The 22,201-nt window shown below is 40.8% G+C and overlaps 1 protein-coding gene across 1 annotated transcript; it reads left to right on the forward strand.

The window, feature by feature from the left end:
• The first annotated feature begins 249 nt into the window (after window positions 1–249).
• ptpn3 (protein tyrosine phosphatase non-receptor type 3) lies at window positions 250–21,769 on the forward strand. Its single transcript, XM_041793446.1, has 27 exons — window positions 250–387; window positions 1,039–1,106; window positions 1,597–1,738; window positions 2,686–2,820; window positions 2,993–3,035; window positions 3,173–3,254; window positions 6,733–6,777; window positions 6,873–6,925; window positions 7,059–7,176; window positions 7,274–7,361; window positions 7,456–7,544; window positions 7,632–7,695; window positions 7,969–8,171; window positions 8,258–8,383; window positions 8,561–8,722; window positions 10,912–10,996; window positions 11,100–11,177; window positions 11,308–11,364; window positions 14,764–14,920; window positions 15,045–15,220; window positions 15,485–15,575; window positions 15,765–15,826; window positions 15,948–16,094; window positions 16,790–16,918; window positions 18,299–18,444; window positions 18,558–18,693; window positions 20,939–21,769. The coding sequence occupies exons 3-27, from the start codon at window positions 1,670–1,672 to the stop codon at window positions 21,011–21,013; spliced, it is 2,616 nt and encodes an 871-aa protein (XP_041649380.1). The 5' UTR covers window positions 250–387; window positions 1,039–1,106; window positions 1,597–1,669; the 3' UTR covers window positions 21,014–21,769.
• The last annotated feature ends 432 nt before the right edge of the window (window positions 21,770–22,201 follow it).

Genomic DNA, 22,201 nt, shown 5'->3' on the forward strand with positions numbered 1-22,201 from the left:
AAATGGTTGTGTAATATATAGTTCTACTCCATCTGTGTTTTAAATTAACTTATTTTACTTATGAACTAATTTTATTTTAAGTCAATTACAGACAAACAATGGCATTCCGATTAAATGTAGGGCTACTGTGAGGTGTTGATTTTGTTTTGCTTTGTAACGACTTTATTTACTCTGTTTTGCGCAAGCACGCCACCTTGAGCGCGCATCCCACGGGGAGCGCGCCCGGCGAAAGGGGCGGGGCCGCGCGGAGTCAGCGCAGCCAGGGATGAGAAACTTGTCCCGGATATTTACCTAACTATACCTGGCTCTTCCGACGCGCCCCGTGCTGAGGTTTTCACTGAGGACACTTTGAGGAGTATGAACCGTCTCTGAAGAGGGAACACTGAGGTATACACATATTTACTTAAAGTCTTTTTGACATGCTCTTCCCAAAAACAGAAAACACTCTCTTGGCCAAGTTGTTGTTACGAGGACCGCGGTGTTTTGAGGAAAGTTTGCCCGCGGAAGGTTCTTCCTCTTGGGTGTAGCTGTAGCAAGACTTCAGGTTGTCAACAGGTTCCTTATTCGCGGTGAGGCTCAAAGTGCAGCGGGGTCACAGCAGAGTTCATTATCGTCACAGTGAGTGAGTCAAAAAACAAAAGATATGGGCCTGAAACACCCTGATGGGCCCAGTTTACTTATTTGTATGTTGTGGAGATGTAGAAGCAGTACATTTATAGCAGTTATGCTAGGTGTTGTCTCATAACCTGGGTATTAATGCTGCGGAGGAAAAAATCCTTGTTTAAAAGCGTCATAAAGCTAATAAAATGTATTTCCTCATCTTTACATGTTACAGAAATAGATGCGAGATGCAAAACACCCACTGAGTTTCTAGTCACTGCATCATTATAAATCTACGTTTACATGTAGCATAAAAGTTTTCCTATTTGGAGGTTATTATGGAAAACAAGCCTTCACATTGGGACCAGTTTTGTTTTAACGTATTCAAAGTGTGTCACTGTGTTCAAACATTAACTCAAACGCTGTGTGTCCTTTCAGAAAACAGTGTGGTAGACAGGCCGACCTGGATCCATTAATCTTTACCTGGAAGCCACGACAGGACACATGTAAGTTCACACACTTGCATGCATAAATAAGCACATACACACTGCGTGATTGGCTTTGAGCGCATCCGTGCATGCACGCTTAAGTAGTGCATGCGTGTTTGTGTTCATACTAAGTGCATTGCTTCCAGCAGCTGTTCTGAGATCAGTTTTTAGTTCTGTGGATGGGCGTGCTCAACTCTGAAAATGTTTAACATTCTTATCATTCAGCTGCCTGAAAGGAGGAGTGAGACTCAGAGGGAGAGAGGCAGGGAGAGGGAAGGGACATGTTCAGACCCAGGCCAAATAATAAGAAATTACACACACACACACACACATAGAGTCACTCCTCTGCATTCACAGTGCATTACTCACTGCAGCCTGATGCTCCATCCAGCACATATATTACTCACCACACAATGTCATCCTAAGGGAGGTGCTTTCATTTGAAGACAACAGCCTGGAAACATCTGACACTGTTTTGTGGTTGTGTGTGTCGTGTGTGTGCTTCCAGGTCTCCTCTCGGTGACGATCTGAGGGCAGGGTGTTTATCTTGAGAGGGAGGCAGAGTTACCGTGGTAACAGACATGCCAAAACCGGACCTGCTCTGCCTAGTTCAGCTGCTGGACGGCACAATCGAGACCTTCAGAGTCAGCGTGCGTGGCACACACTCATATAAACACAAACACACGCACACTGTATTTCCTGTTGTGTATGAGAAGATCGTATGTTGCACCTATCAGTCTCTGTTCTCTGCTAATGATTGCAGTGTCTCTGTATGATGTAGCCACAACTAATCTTTCTCATTCCCATTGATCCACGTCTTTAATGAATACTGTGACCTTGAGTTTCAAAGACATGCACCTCCTGCAGTTTGCATGGAGCTTGTTACACTTACTGAGGGCACTACAGTTTATACTCACACATACTGACAGGAATGCACACATGCACATGCAGAAAGGCAATCACAGTATTGCTTTCAGGACAGTGGCTGTGCAGCATCTTTATGTGAACAGTGGGAGAACAGGGAGAGCACTGTGGTTGTAACCTGCAGAGGGATTCCAGTAATAAACTCTTCATTACTTTCTACTTTATGGCTGCTGTGTTTCTCCTCTGTAAGCTAAGGTTTATTGTTTGTCTCCGTCCAGGAGAAAGGGATTGTCTCTTGGATTTTTTTTTGTCCCGATACATCAAAATAGACATGAGAGAACACCCTGTACACTGCAGTTTATGGTAAACATGGTCCTCTTGTGATGTTCACATGCTTCCGGTAACAGAAAGTGGAAAGAAAATGGGGGAAATGCAGGTGTGCTGCAGTTTCCCCCTTTAAAAGATTAATTAAACAATGAATACTACAGAGAGTACTGCAGCAGATGGTCTTTTTGAAATCATATAATTACCTGAATATATTTATAACTAATACAGTTTTTTTTAGATCTATAACAATGTAGAATTTGTGGAATTAGCACAGTGAAACCCACAAATTTCTTAAAAATATCTCCATTCATATCGCCTAGGATCTTTAGTTGAACAGATAATCCACTATTAGATGTCGCTCAAAGTTTGGCTGATATTAGAGTTGTTTGTTGTTTCCATCTTTCAGAAGCAGGATGAAGGTGTGGTTCTGTTGGACCAAGTTTGTGACCACCTGGGCCTGCAAGAGAGGCAGCTCTTCAGTCTGCAGATCAGAGAATCCAGCACAGCCATCGCCTCGATCACAGCCAACACACACTCTCCTGTGAGCTCGCTGTTTGTCTGCTGCACATTTGGGCTGAGATTGTAATGTATTTCACTTGCTGATTGCTGTTTTAGATGATAACCACAGGGTATGCTTACATAAATACTTTTTTTTTTTTTTGCCCCAGTTAACGTTTACACTTAATGAATCTCTTTCTCTATCTCTCCCTCAGAGATGGTTGGAGCCTGAGAAACCCTTAAAGAAGCAGATAAAAGGTACCCTCATGAGATTTCACTGTCTGTACTTAGAATCTCCTCACAAACACACTTTTTTAAGAGGTCATGTAGATGAATAAGGTGAATTTGCAACCCTAGATGCATGTCATTTCTGACAAGATGACATCTCTTTGCAGGTCTTATTTCTCCCTTTTATCTGAACTTCAGAGTGCGATTCTTCATCTCTGATCCCAACTCCCTGCAGCATGAACAGACAAGGTAACTGTACGTGCTTCTCAGTTATGAGGGTTTCTATAGCAGTGATATTTCCCCAGATGTTGATCAGAGGAAGTTGTTTGACACAGAAAGGTCCTTTTTCACTTGGATAACGGGAAAAAAATATGTTTTAATGGTTATTGTCCTATTAATCTTTGACATTCTTTTGGCAACTTTTAAACTTCAGCTTATTTCTGGGTTAGTTTTATATGGAAAGCTGTGTTTTTATAACAGTGGAAGCTGTTCTTTAAAGCTAAATAAGGTTAAGAGTGAGTAGCTGTGCTAGCAGTCATCGGGGGCTATACTTGAGAACAGAGGTGTAATGAGCTGAAACTATCATGCTTATAAAGACAGTCTTTATGGTGTTAATCTGTCAGTATTGTTTAGCCTATTGATGCTTGCTGTCTGTCAGGAGATCATAACTGACATAACAATTTATAGAGGGACACAAATGTAGGCTCCTGATTTCATGTCAGTCATTTTGGTTTATTTTTTAACATTTTGCTCGAAACCACAAAGTTTATGGATGGAGCAGAGGATTATTAGAGCTAGTACAGTTCTTCGGTAATCAGAGGATAATAATGTATGCTGAAAGTTATGAGGTGGTCTATATTGTAGATGTGGAAATACACTATAGGACCAAAAGTATTTGGCAACATCTGTTAGTTATGGTGGTTCAATCAGACCTGTTGCCACAGGTGTATAAAATCAAGCACCTAGCGATGCAATCTGTATTTGCAAACATTTGTAAAAAGTGAAAGTATTTAGGAACAACAGCAAGTAGCATCATCCACAAGTAAAAGACCATATAAAATCACAGAGTGGGGTCCACAGCTGCTAAGGCGTATGGTGCATAAAAAGTCGATAACACTCTGCTGATTCCATAGCTGAAGAGCTCTGGACTTCCACTGGCATCAATGTAAGCACAAAAACTGTGCTGTGGGAGCTTCATGGAAATGGGTTTCCAAGGCCAAAAGCAGGCAAGCCTCACATCCCCAAGTCCAAAGCTAAGCGTTCCATGGAGTGGTGTAAAGCATACTGACACTGGACTGTGGAGCAGTGGAAATTTGTTCTGTGGACTGACAAATCATGGTTCTCTGTTTGGCAGTCAGGTGGTTGAGTCTAGGTTTGGCGGACGCCAGGACAACTTTACCTGCCTGACTGCTAGGGGTGGGATAAAAAATCGATTCAGCATAGTATCGCGATATTTTGTCTGGTGATATATCGTCTTGTCCACCAAGAATCGATTTTTTTCAAATTAGTTGCTAATATGAACTGAAGCCTATGATAATGGAAAAATGAAATCAATTGTTAGGACAATTGTTTGTCCAGTGAAGTCGGCAGAGGGGACGGTTACAGAGCAGGAGGAAGTTACTATAACAAACATGGCAGCGTCAGGGGAAGGACATTAGGAATGCAAGCAGGGCACGAATAAGATGGACATGACACATGAGGTTAGCGAGGAGTGCTACAAAAAATTAAATACTGCGGAAATACGATAAAATTGAGGGCAAGTCTAATCCTAAATCAGCTAAACAGTTAAAAAATGGTATTGATCGCAATATATCTAAATATATGGTATCCCAATACTCACAGTATTGCAAAATGTTTAAAATTGCAATAATATCGAATCGTGACCCAAGTATCATGATAATATCATATCGAGGGGCTACTAGTGATTCCCACCCCTACTGACTGCACTGTGACAACTGTGAAGTTTGGTGGAGGAGGGATAATGGTATGGGGATGTTTGATCTAGGTCCCTTATCTCCAGTGAAGGGCAATGCTATGCTTCCAACTTTGTGGCAACAATTCGGGGAACGTCGTTTTTTATTCCAACTTGACTGTTCCCCAGTGCACGGAGCATGGACTATAAGACATGGTTTGATGAGTTCAGTGTGGAACAACTTGCCTGGTTGCCAGTGGTTCCATATCATCAACTTCAGTGTATTCTCTGCTAGACATGCAAGTATTTAAATGCAGATGTTTTTTTCTAAAGTTAATTATTAATATTGTTCATGTATTTATTTTTTGACAGATTTTAGTGTGATTGTTGTAGGGTGACTTATTGACAATGCAAAAAAAAAATCACCAATACAAGTTATGCATGTATAAAGGCTTGGGATGCACCATTGGATACATTCATTTCTATGAAAATTGCACAAGGTTCCTTTAAGCAAAGCAGTTCAACCTTGTAACCATTTCTAATAATGACCCCTAACCTTATCCCCTAACCCTACACCTTGTCTCCATGTGCCATCATGCTTCTTTGAACAGAGTTGCAAGGGCTAGTGATGAAATATTCCTCTATTAAACAAGATAACTGTTTAAGACCTTGGCACACAATCAGTAGTTGTTGATTACATTTATGTAAAGAGATGCGACAGCATTACTGGACATTTCTAATACCCTGTCTTCAGACTTGGCATTTGTACACTTCTTTTGTCTAATTCTGATAGATTTCCCATAACACTTGGTTTGGAGTGTTCCTCTGGCATATTAGTGTGTTAAAGGCCATGGATCTCTGGCACTAAGACACCCTACCTCTACACATGAAAGTGCAAAATGCATGGGTAGGGCTGTGTGGTAGGGGTAAGAGTTGTATTGGGATATAGTGTTGTCAATACAGCAAGTGACTTCGCTTCCTTTCAGGCCCTTTAGTCTTTAACATAGTTAATTTTTCCCTTTGAAAACAATTGAATTCAGTTGAAGTCAACATTATTATACTTAAGGGGGGCAGATGGGCTAAGGTTGTGTCCCATGTACCCCAGGTTGAAGTCCAACCTGTTCCACCTTCCCTGCATGTCAAACCCCACTCTCTCGTCTCTGTTTCTGACTCTTTCCATTGTTCTGTCTCTAAATAAAGGGATGAAAACCAAAACTACAGAGGTGTTTCTTCTGCACCTAAATAGAACAGTCAGCCTAATTACTGATTTCATTTTATGTTACTTTGTTTTTAGATTTTAACCTTACCTCCAGTGTTTCCTCATTTTGAATTTTAAGATGGCGATTCCTCTGTGTGTTCCTGCTCTTACTGAATCCATTGCTCATGATATAAAATGGACTTGGTAAATGGATTTGAGCTTGTATAGTTCTTTTCAAGTCGTCTGACTACTCAATGCGCTGTTTTATATACTTGCCAATACTGTGTCTGGATTATTGGGTGGACAGGGATGGGGTGGGGAAAGGGCTGGGGAGGGGGGGATGGGGTAGGGTGGAGGGATGTATTTTTCTTTTTTTTTTTAAATTTTGTTTGTGCATAAAGCACTTTGTGCTACATTGTTTTGTATGAAAAGTTCTATACAAATAAAGATTGATTGATCCCTCTCTCCTTATGTATGTAAATAAGATAAGTCTTTTTAGCCAGTGTGCATCACTTTGAAGACCCCTGAAGTTATAATTATATGGTTTGGGGACAGTTTCAAACGCCCACCTTGGCTTGGCTTGAATTTGTGAAGTTCCTCTTGTCTTTTCCACACAGGCACCTCTACTTCCTCCAGATCAGGAGTGACATTAGAGAAGGGCGGTGGGTAAAATGCAAACATGGATTCTAGCACCCGGCTGCTTGAATACAGATTATATTTATCCATTTCAATGTATAATCATGGAGTCTGATTGCAGGTTGCAGTGCCCTCTTAGTGCAGCTGTAGTGTTGGCCTCTTATGCTGTGCAATGTAAGTCCTAACTCGTTCTGGAAAAAGACATAGTTAATGACTTAAAAATAACAGCGAGTAATCATCCCTGATGAGGATGCTCTCAGCAGATGTCAATATGTGGATGCTCAGTGTGTCTGTCAATCACCTACAGCTGAGATGGGGGATCACTGTCCGTCCCGCCTTCCTGGCTACCTCTCTAAGTGCCACTTCATTCCTCAGCAGGATGAAGACTTTCTCTCTAAAGTGGAGGATCTGCATCCACAGCACAAGTAAGTCAGACAGTTTGTTACACGGAGTCCCACTGTGAAAGCAACTGGTTTGTTGTGCAGTCAGTTGTTGCATGTGAGATTGTGTGTGTACTCTCAGGGGGCTGAAGCAGAGCGAGGCAGAGCTGTGTTTCCTCAACACAGCACGAACGCTGGATTTGTATGGAGTGGAGCTGCATGCTGCCATGGTACTCCCACAATTAAACTTTAATTTCATTGTTCCATCTTCTAGTTTAACATGATCATATTTAAGTCATTATTTGGTTCATTTTACTCTCTTAGGACCCAAATAATGCCCCTCTGATGGTGGGTTTGGCCTCCAGCGGTGTTGCCGTGTTCTGTAATATGATTTGCTCCAGTTTCTTCCCCTGGTGAGTGATGATGTTTCTAATTACATCTTAGATGCTTGTTTCCTGTATCTTCTGGTGCCCTTAACAAGTTGCATTCTCTGCATGCAGGGGGAACATCATAAAGATTTCTTTTAAGAGGAAGCGTTTTGTTATTCATCTTAAAAGAAAACATGTGAGTGTCTACAAACTATTTTGGTTTTTTGCTAAAAAATGCACTGAATAATCCACTCAAGGTTTTGTAATAGCTATTTAATGACCACTGGTATATTTACAGCTAATGTTGAGTTCAGGCTCAACATAAACCTGACTCATAGGTGTGAATATGATATGTATTAAAAGATGCCTCTCCAGATTACCTGATAATGCATTAATTACATAACAGACATTTGACCTTGAATTATTTAGTTATAAAGCATTAGGAGAAACTTAACTGTATATATTGCAGGGGGAGACCCAGGACTGTGAGGTGTCCCTCCTTCTGCCCTGTCCCAAAACATGCAAAAACCTGTGGAGGTCCTGTGTGGACCATCACTCCTTCTTTTGCTCCAGCCGAACTGCCAGGAGCCCCAGACAAAACAACAACACAGTTCAATCCTACAGAAAGTTGATCACCCAACACCTGGGCCTTGGCAACAGTAAAACTGAGAGGTGAATCTGTGCATGGACTTTTATAGCCACATGTTTGTTTTAAGCATGACTACAGAGTCATTTACATTTATACCTGTTATTTGCAGTGGTGCAGTGTGCCAGAGAGTGGTGGGAGGGATGGTTTGGAACCCAGTCCTGCGGAGGTCAGTTTCATCAGAGCATCTCGAAACGAAGAGTCTGCCATCCAGATCGCCCCCATCCACCCCTAACTGGTATGACCTGAAGGGTCAACCCAAACAAAGGAAGAGAAAAAAAAAAACCCTGCTGCACCTAGTTCATATAGAATCTGTAGTTCTGTTTCCTCTCTTAGGTATAGTTTCCTCCTGTCTTTTGGTAAAACTTGGTTTTGATCTAAATTGTCCTGTCTGCTGTTTTTTTCTTTTTGGCAGGCGAAGTCCTCGGGTTCGCCACGGCATCCGTAAACCTCGCCCATCCTCGGTTGAATTGAGCAGTGACCTGAAAGACATGTCAGAGGGAGAGGATGTTTTTTACACGTACAGGGCGTCTGTGAGCAGCAGCAAGGACAGTGAAGGAGACTGTTCACCACACAAGTTAGTAGTACCAGTCACAGGAGAAATATATCTCTACTTCTTTGAAACCCTTTGTTATTTCAGAAGATTTAAGTGGCATGATAGATGTTAGGGAAGAAAGTTTTTAATTTATGTTTTTAAATTTTGATTTGTGCATTTGTATATAAAGCTTATTAACATATTACAGGAAAATTTTTTAGGTAGCTAATGTGATGGCTGTTGCCTCCAACTTTATTGAATGGTAAATGGACTTGAGGTTGTATAGTGCTTTACTAGTTGTCTGAATACTCAAGGACTTATACACCACAGACCGCACCTACCCATTCACACCCATTCTCTCAACATTCATACACTGATGCTATGGAGATTGGCCATCAGTATCAGCTTATCCTATTCATACGCATCCATACCCATGTATGTACCACCCACGAAGCAGGACACATTGACACGTGACTGGAGGAGCTGGGATTAAACCCACGAACTTCGATTGCGATATAAAAGTTTAAGTCAGGGGATGAATGCAAAAAAATCTGGAGCACTGAACAGCACCTGGAGTTCAGTTAAATCCATCGTAAAATAATGGAAGGAATATGGCACATAGGTAAATCTGCCTAGGTCAGGCCGTCCTCACAAACTGAGTGACTGTGCAAGGAGGAGACTGGTGGGAGAGGCCACCCAGACACCTTTGACTACTCTGAAGGAGTTACAAGCTTCAGTAGCTGAGATGGGAGAGGCTCTACATTCATCAACTGTTGTCCGGGTTATTCACCAGTCAAAGAATTATGGGATAGTGGCAAAGAGAAAGCCACTGTTGAAGAAAACCCATATTAAATTTTTACTAGAGTTTAAAAAAGGCATGTTGGAGACTCTGTTATTAAGTGGGATAAAGTTCTTTGGTTTGATGAGACCAAAATGGTGCTTTTTTTGCCATCAGACAGCAGACACCATACACTGCATGTCACCACAAACACACCATCCACACTGTGAAGAACGGCAGTGGCAGCATCATGCCGTGGCGATGCTTCTTGGCAGCAGGTCCTGGAAGGCTTGTAAAGGTGGAGGGTAAAATCAATGCAGCAAAATACAAGAAAATCTTGTAGGGCAATCTTATTTAGTCTGCAATGTAACTACAGCTTGTGAAAAGATTTTTTTTCCAGCTAGACAATGACCCAAACATTCAATGAAAGCTAAACAAGAATGCTTTAAAGACAACAAGGTGAATGTTCTGGAGTTACCGAGTCAAAGCCCAGACCTCAATCCCGTTGAGGATTTGTGGCTTGACTTGATAAGGGCCGTTCACGCCTGATCCCCATGACACCTGTCAGAGCTTGAGCAGTTTAGCAAAGAAGAATGGAGTAAAATTGTAGCGTCCAGATGTGCAAGCCTGTCCACACAGACACAGTGCTGTGATTACAGCCAGAGCTACATCCACCAAGTACTGACTTGAAGTGGGTGAATATTTATGCAGTCACAAATTTTACCTTGCATATTTTTGTTTAATTGGCATTACTTTGTAGAAAACTGTTTTCACTTTAAAATTAGAAAGGTTTTTGGGAATTTTTTTGGTCAAAAAAGCCAAATGACATTGACCATGATTGATTTATAAAATCAGTAAAAGGGTAAAACATCCAAGAGGGTGAATACTTTTTATGGGCACTGTAGACTGTTAGTTTACTCCATTCATATACACATTCTTACACCACTGATGTAGCATTGAGAGCAAATTGGGGTTAAGTGTCTTGCCCAAGGACACATCAACATGTGACTGTAGGAGCTGGGGATTTTCGTCTTTGATGTTTTTGCTATATTTGTCTGTGACAGTTATCCCCAAACAAAGATTGTTAATTTGAAAAGAAATGCTGATAAATCCGCCTCGTAAATCCACCGGATAGATTAGAATCTTGATGTTTTTAAGGACAAAATGTGAAATTATTATTTATACAAACACAACATGGTGATCACCGCAGATAAAAAGACATTCAGTGCTTTCCCTGAATCATTTGGCCCTGATGTTTCTTAATCGGTTATTTTTGGAAACCACAGTTGTCCTTCCCAGGGACTAAAGAGGGAAATTAACCAGTTGCTAATTCTGGTACAGACCCTTTTTTCTTGGATTTTTTCCCTTTTGGGATTTTCCTTTTTTTTTTAATCAGCAATGAGAGTTAAATGTATTTCTTTGATCCATCTTTTGTCTTCTCTGTCACTTACAGCCATGGACCAGACGATTCTCTGTTGCACACTGATGAAAGTATAGAAGAGGAGGGCGGTGACCACAGCCCACAAATTTATGACAAGGTCTGTTATTTCATTATTAACTCTAAATAGGTTTATTACTTATTAAATATTTGTCCAGGTGTGTGTGTATACGAGCTAATTTTGAGCTTTTGTGTCCCCACAGGGTGCCCTAGGCGACGGTGACTTGATGCTAGTTTGTATTACGCCTGATCATGAGGGCAAGTTTGGCTTCAATGTGAAAGTGGGTCTCTCGCTTTTCCACCCCTCTCAGTGTCTCACCACAAATCAAAGTGTTGCATGTATTTTGTGTTATGTTTGTGTCACTCCTCCTCTTCATCTGTTGCTCCATTTTATTTCCTAACTCCTGTCAGGGTGGGGTGGATCAGAAGATGCCTCTAGCTATATCCCATGTTAAACCTGACTCTCCGGTAAGAACAGACGCTGATGTTATAGTGGTTTTGAACGTCTGGTGTCTCCAGGTTGTGTCTCAATGATTGTGTGATGAAATGGAAGCACAGTGTAGACTGATAGATCAATATGACGCAGCTTGAACTGAACTTATATAGACTTGTATGAATTAGTCAGAAAAATGGTTGACAGCTTGACAGAAAATGTAATTGCAACTATCTTACTTCACAAATGATCATGTCATTTTACAGAAAGAGCCACCATTTTATTAGAAAAAAAAATAATGTCTTATGTATTTAGACTTTTGATTGGAGAGAATAGGAATAGTTGATAATTTTACAGATAAGACATAAATAAGACATAAGCCACTTATGGTCATTGGAAGTATACCAAAAAAGTTTGTTTGATGACTTAGAGTTTAAAGGAGGAGCACAAATTTATGCCTTAAAAATCAATTTAGATACTAAGCCAAAAGAAATATATGATAATACACAGACTGAACAACCTCTAAGTAAGAGGATGAAGTAGGTTCTTGGAAGAATAATAATTCTAATATAGTGATGAGCAGCAGCAGATTTTAGATACCCCGTTTAAACCAGGTTTCTATAATTATTTACACAAACCGAGAGCCAAAGTATCTGTAAGTTTCTCCCATGCAAATCAAAGATGCCTTTGTTGCTTTGATTACCATTATTTTTTTAACTTGAACAAGTAGTAGTAGTAGTTTGGTAGCTCAGAATTGTATGTGAAGGCTCACAACAGCAAAAAACTTTTCTATTTTAAAGTGTTTTTGAGTTTGCTGAACACTGTGAGACAGTTTTCTTCAGCAGTATGGATTTATCAAAAGCTCTTTTTTTTCACTTTCCTCCTCGTTTAAAGCACAGTTACTACTATTCTTTGCCAGCCTCTCGTGCACACAAACACGTTGACATGCTACACATAAACCTGGATTGAGGAAGAAAAACCTAGGCAGACACAGTCCGTCTCTCATCTCATTTCTACCACTTGGCTCTTCCCCTCATCTACCTCTTCTCCTTGCCCCTTGAAACAGAGTGGTAAGGGGTAGGGGTGAAAACCTTCCCTTAAGAAATGAGACACCAATTGATTTCTGTTCATCATCAGACATTGCCGATAAACAGTGCATGTGACAGTAAAGCTTCGACCATCTCATTCATATTTTGGATCTCGGTGTTGATCTTCTCCATTTATTTATACAGTTAATGGCCCTGGTTTACACGTGTTCATACCGAAAATACCATTAACTCCCATCCCTAGTAGCTAAAGATTGAATGTATGAGAAAACACAACTGTTGTATTTTTTAATCATTATTTATAAATGCTAAAAATATTCTTACATTTACATGCCTCCTTTGTAGTCGCAAGTGAACGCAGTGCATGGTGCGAAAAACATCATACCCCTTGATTTCAAGTGTGGTCCTGAAAAATCTTCGTTACAAGGGCTGTGTAGCCCTTAGCCATAGCCCTTGATTCAAGAGAGAATTGGAATACCTCTTCCCCTGACGTCAACGAGCAAATCAAGGGGAAGGGCTAAGATAAGGGCTAAGGGGTGGAAATGGGATTGAGCCTTAATGTAGCAAAAATCAGATTTTGTTCAGAAAAGTGGTCAAAAACTAGACAATAATTACCAAAACACAATTCTTCATCTGTTTAATGGTCTAATTTTTTTAAATTGAAAAACACAACAACAAAAAAAAACAGGTTTGAAATGGTTATTAAAAAATACACAAAACAGAAGCAAAACTTCTCATTTATTACCTCCTGTTTTTCAACCTAGATACCTTCTTATTGAGGCATTTTACTGTTGTCAAAAATAATGTATAATGCTCACATTCTATCTCAATTACTCTAACCTCAGTTCGAATAACTGCAACTCCTTGTTATTTATTAAGCTTGGCACACACTGAAAGATTTTTAAATTCTAAACCAATGTTTAGTTTAAGAGATGCAACTCAGGATGACATATAACATTTAACTGTTTTGTTCTTATAGTGACTGTAATAAGATAACCAACACAGCACACAACACAATAACAGGTTCATTCTCCAACTATCAAGAGTCTCCACTCTCAAGGCTCCAAATCTTGCACAGTCAAACATTATTTATGAGTTAACACACCAAATGTGGTTAGTAGTTAGCTACCTGCTACACCCATTAGTTGCAGTTTTGGCCCAGCTTCCTCCCTTGTCAGTTTGATTGTGGTAAGTTTTACAGTTACTATAAATAGTATTCACCCTCTTGGATGTTTTACCCTTTTATTGATTTTATAAATCAAACATGGTCAGTGTCATTTTGCTTTTTTTAAAAGTTACCAAAACAACTTTTTAATGCCAATGTGAAATCAGATTTCTACAAAGTAATGCCAATCATATAAAAGTAAGTAACGTAAAATAAGTGACTGCATAAATATTCACCCCCTTCAAGTCAGTATTTAGTAGATGCACCTTTGGTTCCAATCACAGCACTGAGTCTGTGAAGATAAGTCTAAGTTAGGTTTGCACATCTGGACACTGCAATTTTAATCTATTCTTTTTTGCAAAACTGCTCAAGCTCTGCCATGTCCAGCCACAATCCCTTTTTTGGATTGGGGTCTGGGCTTTGACTCGGCCACTCCAGAGCATTCACCTTGTTGTCTTTGAACCATTTCTGTGTAGCTTGCATTTTATGTTTTGGGACATTATCTTACTGGAAAAAAAATCTTTTCCCAAGCTGTAGTTCTCTTGCAGACTGAATCAGATTGTCCAGGATTTTCCTGTATTTGTCCACATTGATTTTACCCTCCACCTTCTAGAGCCAGCTGCTGAGAAGCATCTTCACAGTATGATACTGCCACCACTGTGCTTCACAGTGTGGATGGTGTGTTTGTGGTGATGTGCAGTGTTTGGTGTCTGCACATAGCACCTTGGCTGATGGCCAAAAAAAACACCATTTTGGTCTTTTTGATCTTTTCTGGACCTCCCAGATGCAGGTGTCTTTATACTACAATCCCAATGACATTTAAGAGGTTTTTTTGTAACTTTTTTGCCAAAAAAGCAAAATTATTATATTAAAATTCATGGGGGTGAATTCTTTTTAAAAGCACTTTGTGTTGCTATAGGACTATTGAAAAAATATCTCAATTAGATTGTTTTATCAAATTTCTCAGCCCTCACATGCTAGAATAGTCTGCCAGGATAATCTTTAGAGCCTCGATAATCAGGTCTTTGCTGACTTTGGTTGTTGGGGGGGGGGGGGGGGGTACAGACGGAAAATTCTGCACAATTATCTTGTAGTGTGAGCCAGGCTTCAGTTCTCATTGATCAAGTACACACCGAGGCTGGTTTTCAGTAAGCCAGTGATGGTTGTTTGAACTCTATCATGAATTGGTGTATTAGTTTTAATATCAGCCTTTGTTGTTGTAGGCGGGACGAAGTGAGCCCAAACTCCTGGAGGGAGACCTAGTGGTGCTCATCAACGGTCGAGACATTTCTGAACACACACATGACCAGGTCGTCATGTTCATAAGAGCCAGCAGAGAGTCGCACTCCAGAGAGCTGGCCTTGCTTATCAGACGTAAAGGTTTGTGTTTTTGTCTGAGACGGAGATAAAACTGCTGAAGCTGAGAGTGGTTCAAGAGTGCTCATTGTCTTGTCAAGTTTTCTATGAATATTTATCACATCCTTGCACTGTCCTTGTATTCTAGGTCCTGGTCGGGTGGCGCCCTTTTTGCAGTTGCCTCCCGCCCTCACGCTTACTGGCCAATCACAGGGAGACAAGTCCCCCACGTCTGGCCAGTTGGAGCGGGTCACGACACTGGAGGAATCCATGAGACAGCTGGAGAGAGGCATACAGTCAGGCACACTTTGCTTCCACTTTGAGGTATTAGATTCAAACAGGAGCTTAACAGTGAGAGGGTATTTGAAAGCTTTTAAGTGTAAAGAAAGTGTCTTTATTTTAAGCAGGATTCTGTTTGTCCTTGGTAGTGTTTCTTTGTGGATCATAACAGGCCTTTTTAAATTCTGATATTGGGACGGATGTTGGCTCTAATCTTCACTGGGACTCTTGACAATATGAAAGAAAGATGCAGTAGTTTCTGTTTGTGTGTTTACTTGCATGTATGCATTTTTTGTTTACAATTTATAGAATTTATACAGGAGGAAGCCTGGTCTGTCTCTAAGCTGTGCCCGTCTCCCTGAAAACATGGACAAGAATCGTTATAAGGATGTTTTACCCTGTAAGTGCTTCATATTCTGACAGTATCCGTGTCTGCGCCCTACCTGCTCCCCCCTACTATCCCAGCTCTGTGCTGCCTTTCTAATCTTGATGTGGAGCTCACTGCTGTGGCATCTCATGAAATTTAATTGGTGGTGCCTGCGGTTGTGTTATGACCCTCACACACAATGACGTCCCGCTCTCCTTTCAGACGATGCCACCAGAGTGGTACTGAAGGGCCAAGAGGACTACATCAATGCCAGCCACATCACGGTGTGCATCACTGATACAAACCATACTCTGTGACGTGTTCCTGTCCAACATTTTCATGTAAACTCATCCTCTGTGTGTTTGTGCGTGTGCATTTGTCTGTGTTTATTTGTCTGTCTCTTAGGTGGCGCCCCCAGAGTCTGGTGTGTGTTTACGTTATGTTGCAGCTCAGGGTCCATTACCACAGACCTGTACTCACTTTTGGCAGACGGTTTGGGAACAGCAGACACATACAATCATCATGCTAACAACTCTGACAGAGAGGGGACGGGTATACATACTTCTGCATGTTCATACACACAGTAGATATGCAGTAAACAGCCACATTAATGCAGGAAGAAGCTAAGTTGAAGAAACATTTCAGCTAAAGATCAGCAGTTCATTTACACAGGGATTACTGCAGCACTGTGTGCTCATCATGACAAGCTGCTCCTTTTTGGTGGATTATTACTGTAATAACAAAGTTCTGTGGTGGTGTGCACACATCAACTATAAATTGTAACAGTTGTGAGTAATTACAGGGTTTCAGAGAGGAGGGAGATGCTAAATTTGAAGTGTGAGCAGGATGCCAGCGAGATAGTCTCAGGATGAAAACACATCGTCAGAGACAGAGAGATATCAAGGTCTTGTTGAATGAATATGTCTCTGTCTCAGTTGCTTGGTTACAAGATGCTTTCATTAATTGAGCATTTTCCTGTTGATAGCCAAGCACCTCAAGTCTCTCTCTGCTTCAGGATCTCACCCACAATCACACAAAATTACACACATAAAATCATTTCACATCCTGCTTCTGATGTATTGCTTTTGTTCTTCAGACAGCCGTCTTGAACCTGCCAGGCTGCTGAATATGAGTTGATTTCATGAGGGTTGAGCACAGCCGATGCAGCACAGGCAGTAAATTGTATCCTGACTGATGACTCGTGTCTGATCTAAAGCAATTTATTTGCTGATGTCATTCACTTGCAGACCAAATGCCACCAGTACTGGCCACATCCGCCAGAAGTGAAGGACTATGGGTGCATGCAAGTGAAGTGTCACTCAGAGGAGTGCAACCTGGCGTACGTGACGCGACAGTTCACTTTGACACATACACAGGTAAGACATGACAGCAAACAGCTGCAGTGATGAGTTTACCAGTAGGAAATTTATTTGATAACGGAATAATTTTAAATATTTAATACTCACTGAAGCTTTTCAAAAGTAAAATGTGCTGCCTTACCTCTAAATGTTCTCATTAAAGTTGCAGTGTGTAATATTTAGCCTTGTGGTTTTTAGCCAAACAAACTTAGTGAAAATTGAGCATGATATTTATAAGTAGACTTTTCTAAATTGGTATTTAGTCATCTGAATGTATAATGTTTTATTTTTACTAACTTGGAAAAAGCAGAAAATCCCTACCGCCACCACACACACACACAGAGTGAGTCTGCTGCTGCTGTGTGACGTCATCTGCCAAGAACCTATTTCTAAATGCATGCAATGCACCTTTTAAAAGAGGTTTAAGGATTTGAAAGTTTTGTTGAGAACAAAAACAGACCCTGACATCACTCTTGGCTCTGATCACTCATCCTTAATTGGCCAGACTATTTTTGGACAGGGGGAAATGTTGGCAGAATAATCAATTATGAAAAAATTTGGCCCCTTCTAACGAAGTCATCCACATGGAAGACGAGAAATCTCGAGCATGACCACACAACACAGAGCTTTTCTGTTGTATGTTTGCAGTGACATGTACCACGTCTGTGCCATATGTCACACAACAGAGCTCACCCCGGGCAGAAAACTATCTGCAGCCAACACACGGTCACTTCCGCGTGGGAGGTTTGGTGTGTGGGTGGATGTGCACATTTTTTTATTAACAAATCATTTTGGCAGCAGATGCATATGTGAAAGTGTGTTAGGTGCGGTTAGGTGTCATTCTTTCAGGGTGTTTGACACAGTAAACACTTACCTTAAAGAAGCTGTTTTTTCACGTGTTGAACAGGTAAATAAACATCTAGTGCTCAAGGAGGCATGAAGTCATGCTGCACACACACATGCATACACAGTTTCTACTATGTGAGCCCATCTGTTCTTCTTTTGGCGGAGCGAGTTAATCCCTGCATGGAGTCACAGGCCACATGACCAGTCTAAACTCTAAACTCAGCCATTCCTCCTGCCTTCACTTTTTTTTTTTTTTTAGCTCTGGTCTATCCTCTCTACACTGCACCTGTTTTTTGGTTTTCATCTCACTGTGTTCCTCTTTACCTCCTTACCTCAGTGTCACCTACGAGGAATGTCACGTGCAGCTTTGTTGTGCTCACTTGCTCTGTTTTCAGCTCTGGGTTTTTGTAAGATCACATACTGAATGTTGTCTGTTTGAGCCTGCAGCGCTGAGTCTCATGTGGGTTACATGCCTTTCATTTTAAATACACGTTATGCAATGCTTTAAATCTCTTTGATTGTCTGCCTTTGTGTGTTTTGTGTGTGTGTTAGCTGGGTGAAGAACGTGCAGTCACACACCTGCAGTATGTCGCGTGGCCGGACCACGGCGTACCCGATGATCCTTCAGATTTCCTGCTGTTCATCAGCTCAGTGAGGGAGAGGAGGAGAGGTGAAGAACCACTAATGGTACACTGCAGGTAACTTACACTCACACAAAACACACAACTGCACAATCTCGTTTGAACACTGCCGACATGAACTTGACCTGCCTCTACTATGCACTCAATCTTTACTTGAATCACTTTTTTAGCGCTGGAATTGGGCGAACAGGTGTTCTTATCACCATGGAAACGGGACTTAATCTGCTGGACGAGCGTCGCCCTGTGTTTCCACTGGACATCGTCAAAACACTGAGAGACCAGAGAGCCATGATGGTTCAGACCACGGTACAGAGACGCAGAGCAATGATTCATGATTAAAATTCCAGCTTCAGTGACTGTTTTATCAAAGTTAGTTGTTTTTACAGATGTAGCCATTGTACAGGTAAAAGGCCTGCCCACAGCTACTGTGATTTCTGGTTTAGTGTCCCCAGCCTATTTATGCACACCTGCATCTCATTTTGAATGTGATATCTCAGGAGGTCCTTGAGGGAAATTCCTCAATCTTCTAGGGATACCTGCACATAAAAGATAGATACAGAAGAAGATGGATTTTGGTGGTTACAAGTTAAAATTTAAGGACATTGGGCTCTTCTAAAAAGGTTTTTGCTTCATTTGCAAGTGAATACAATCTCACTCTGAAGTATGATAGAAAAATATGATGAAGTCATGGTATTACTAAGCCCTGGAAATCAATTAACTCTGTGAGACCAACGTTGTCATATACAACAAGAAGAGGCACAGGTTACAGATAGTTTCTAAATAGTAGCCACATCGTTTCTTTTCCTCTGGAAGGCCTCTGTAGTGCCGTTCCAGTGACGCTATCTATGCCTTCATAGCCCTTACAGAGGCTTTTCTAGTGAGCCTGGAACATGAGAGACTTTCTGGGGTCTTAAAAGATTTAATCCACGCCATTAACTCTGATATTGAACATGTTTTTTAATCAAATTTTAATCAATTATTTTATCATTTCTGCTGCAAGTTGCTAATGCTATCCACCACATTGTTTTGTATCCCACTATGCATTGTGAAAGGCTGTGAATACCAATGGCAGTCTGACTTAGTCAGACTGCGCAAGTCATTACACTTACATCATTGAGGAGACCGTGATCTCTCTCAGCTCCGCTTGACTTAGCCTGTCTTTGCACAAGGGACACCTAAGCAAAAGATGTTATATACAGTATATCAGCTATTGGAAAGAAATCCAATATCTTGTATCCCTTATAGTAAGAAATTAAAGAACACTTAGTTTTAATAAAGGAAAGGAGAGGCGCGCTGGTAGTCGAGTGGTTAAGGCGCGCACCATGTACACAGGCAACCCAGGTCCGAGTCCGGCCCGTGGCACTATCTCCTGCATGTCTCTCCCCACTCTCCTCCCTGTTTCCAACTCTATCCACTGTCCTATCTAATAAAGGCCAAAAATAAATCTTAAAAAAAAAAAAGGAAAGGAGAGATATCAGCATTTGTCTTCTCAAACAGTACCGTACAGAGGATTTCAAAGAGGCATACTTTAACAAACTCAGGTAGAATTTACTTTTTAGAGGTCAGTGTCACTCTTTTTGGCATACGATGGGTCTAGTCCTATTTAACCTTCATTAATTTACAGACGGTGGAAAGCTGAGGTCTGGAAGACACGCTTTGCGGCCGCTCAGTCTTATCAGTCGAGGAAGAGAGAAGCGTTACTCATTGCCTTGAAAGAGGTAGTGCTGGGAACATGGCAGCTCTCCAGTCAGCAGCCTGCTTCATAGGCCACTACAACACCAACATCACCCTTATTTTGAAAGGAGATCCAGTCCCCACAGGCTTTTTCTCTCTGATGTTTTTGTGCTGATGGAGAGCTTCCTCAGGTTTCCTCTCGTGTTTGTGTCTCTAGTAGGAATGGAAAGCAGACACAGAGGACAAACCTTCATATGTTTAAGAATGAGCCTGGTGTTATTCTGTGTTTTTGCCTTGCAAATATCTATAAAGTACTTTTGCATCTCAAGTAAACTTAAAGTGAGCAACTGTAAACATGCAAAAATGCTGAACTCAGATGGTTGCAGCATGGTAGCTGTGCAGCATGAGCACATTAGCATGCTTAATCTAGCTTTTAGCTTATTGCACATTTAAGCTTTGGAACATCACAGAGCTGCTAGAATGGCTGTAGACTTTATTAAGAGAAGCTTATGTTTCTTGAAACCTGATTTAAAATGTGGATTTTGGTACAGTAATTAAAGCAGTGTATTATTTGATATAATAAGTTACTGAGTATACTTCGTGTAGGTTTGACTCAGTACAAACGTTATTGATAATTTTATTTGTGACAAAGAAATGCACTATCTAATGAAAATAAGGGGGCTTGCTACTTTTGTAGAGCTCCTTCAGCTTTTGTTTTCACAGTGAGCTTGTGTTCGTTTGATCAATTCTTTGCTGATGTGTTCCTTTCATGAACTAATATTAAAAGAATAACTATAGATTTTATCCTGTAATGCCTTAAAAAAAAACAGCAGCAGCATTTTCTACAGTTAATGACACTCTGCTCTTTGTGTTTCAGAGTCAGTTCCAGTTTGTCTGTGAGGCCATTCTCCGGGTCTACAAAGAGAAACAGGGCGGATCTGCTGCATCGTAACCCAAATCAGCACCAGGACTGGAACAGACGTTCTCACCATATCTGCCTCATGTCATTGCCAGTGACTTCCACAGAGGGACTGCTACAGATTAACCTCTGTCAACACCCGTGGGACTCTAACACAGACTGGATAGTGAGAGTATAACTAGCTTCACCGCATAGCTGTCTGCGATCTTTGCAGCCTTGATTCAATGGGAGAGTATGAATTTGTCACCTTGTCGGCCTTTGTTTTAAATGATGCTTTGAGCGTACAGTCTCCATAGAGACTGATGTGAGCTGCTAATTTCTGTCGAGGAGGCCACAGGAATGTTGCCTCTATCAAGCTACAAGTGCCTTAGACTGACACCTTGAAAGCAGACTGGCACAGGCAGACGACCAGGATAGTTATAATCTCCAGTTTAACTGTCAAAGGATGGAAAGCAAGCTGACTTAAAATCTCTACAAATACTATAAGGTTGTGTTGATGCAGCCTGAGAAGCATCAAACCCTCTTTTCAACACTCTTAAATTATTAAGACACTAAATAAACACTGATTTATACTGATGTGTCTGCCTGTGTCATTTCTTCTGATGTTAAACATTTTAAGATAAATCATTAAATGGGTATTTGTCTCTTTATGTTAAAACTGTCGGCTGTCCCAGAGGCAATTCAAGCCCCTTTCACACTTCCTTGCAGAGTGAGGCTGCTCACTGAAGTGAGAGTAGTCTGCTGATTTAACCTTTAGCTGAGTGCTTCTTAAGCTGGCAACATATCACTGAAACTATCTCAGCGTTATAAATCTACCCAAACTCTCAAATATTGACTCGCATGAAGACACCATACCAGAGTAATATTACTGTGAGGGTTTCAATGTCTCAGCAGCTTTATGATATCCTCATATATAAAACTCTTTGTGTTATTTTAGATTATTTATTCACACTGTTCACTGTGTGGTTTGGAATAACGAGGGTATGCATATTTCTCTTAGATTAAATAGAAGTCTAAATGGAAGAGTTTTTTTTTTTATTAATTCAGAGGAAGAAACTTACTTTGGCTCTCCCTGTTTGTTGATTTTGCAGTTTAATGCATGTTTATTTGTTGCATATACAACTATGCATAGAAAAGCATTTTAATGTACAAAAATATTGCATATTGTGGGTTATTATTGTTTGACATCAACATGCAGGTGTGCTCTTTATCTTTCAGATC

The sequence above is a fragment of the Cheilinus undulatus genome, linkage group 8 (assembly GCF_018320785.1).
Source record: "Cheilinus undulatus linkage group 8, ASM1832078v1, whole genome shotgun sequence".
Taxonomy (NCBI): domain Eukaryota; kingdom Metazoa; phylum Chordata; class Actinopteri; order Labriformes; family Labridae; genus Cheilinus; species Cheilinus undulatus.

Bases quoted from the DNA above. Each gene is read 5' to 3' on its own strand.
- ptpn3 (XM_041793446.1), top strand. From the start codon at position 1,670: ATGCCAAAACCGGACCTGCTCTGCCTAGTTCAGCTGCTGGACGGCACA. The intron at 1,739-2,685 runs GTGCGTGGCACA...TCCATCTTTCAG, and splicing joins TCGAGACCTTCAGAGTCAGC to AAGCAGGATGAAGGTGTGGT. The intron at 16,919-18,298 runs GTAAGACATGAC...TGTGTGTGTTAG, and splicing joins TCACTTTGACACATACACAG to CTGGGTGAAGAACGTGCAGT.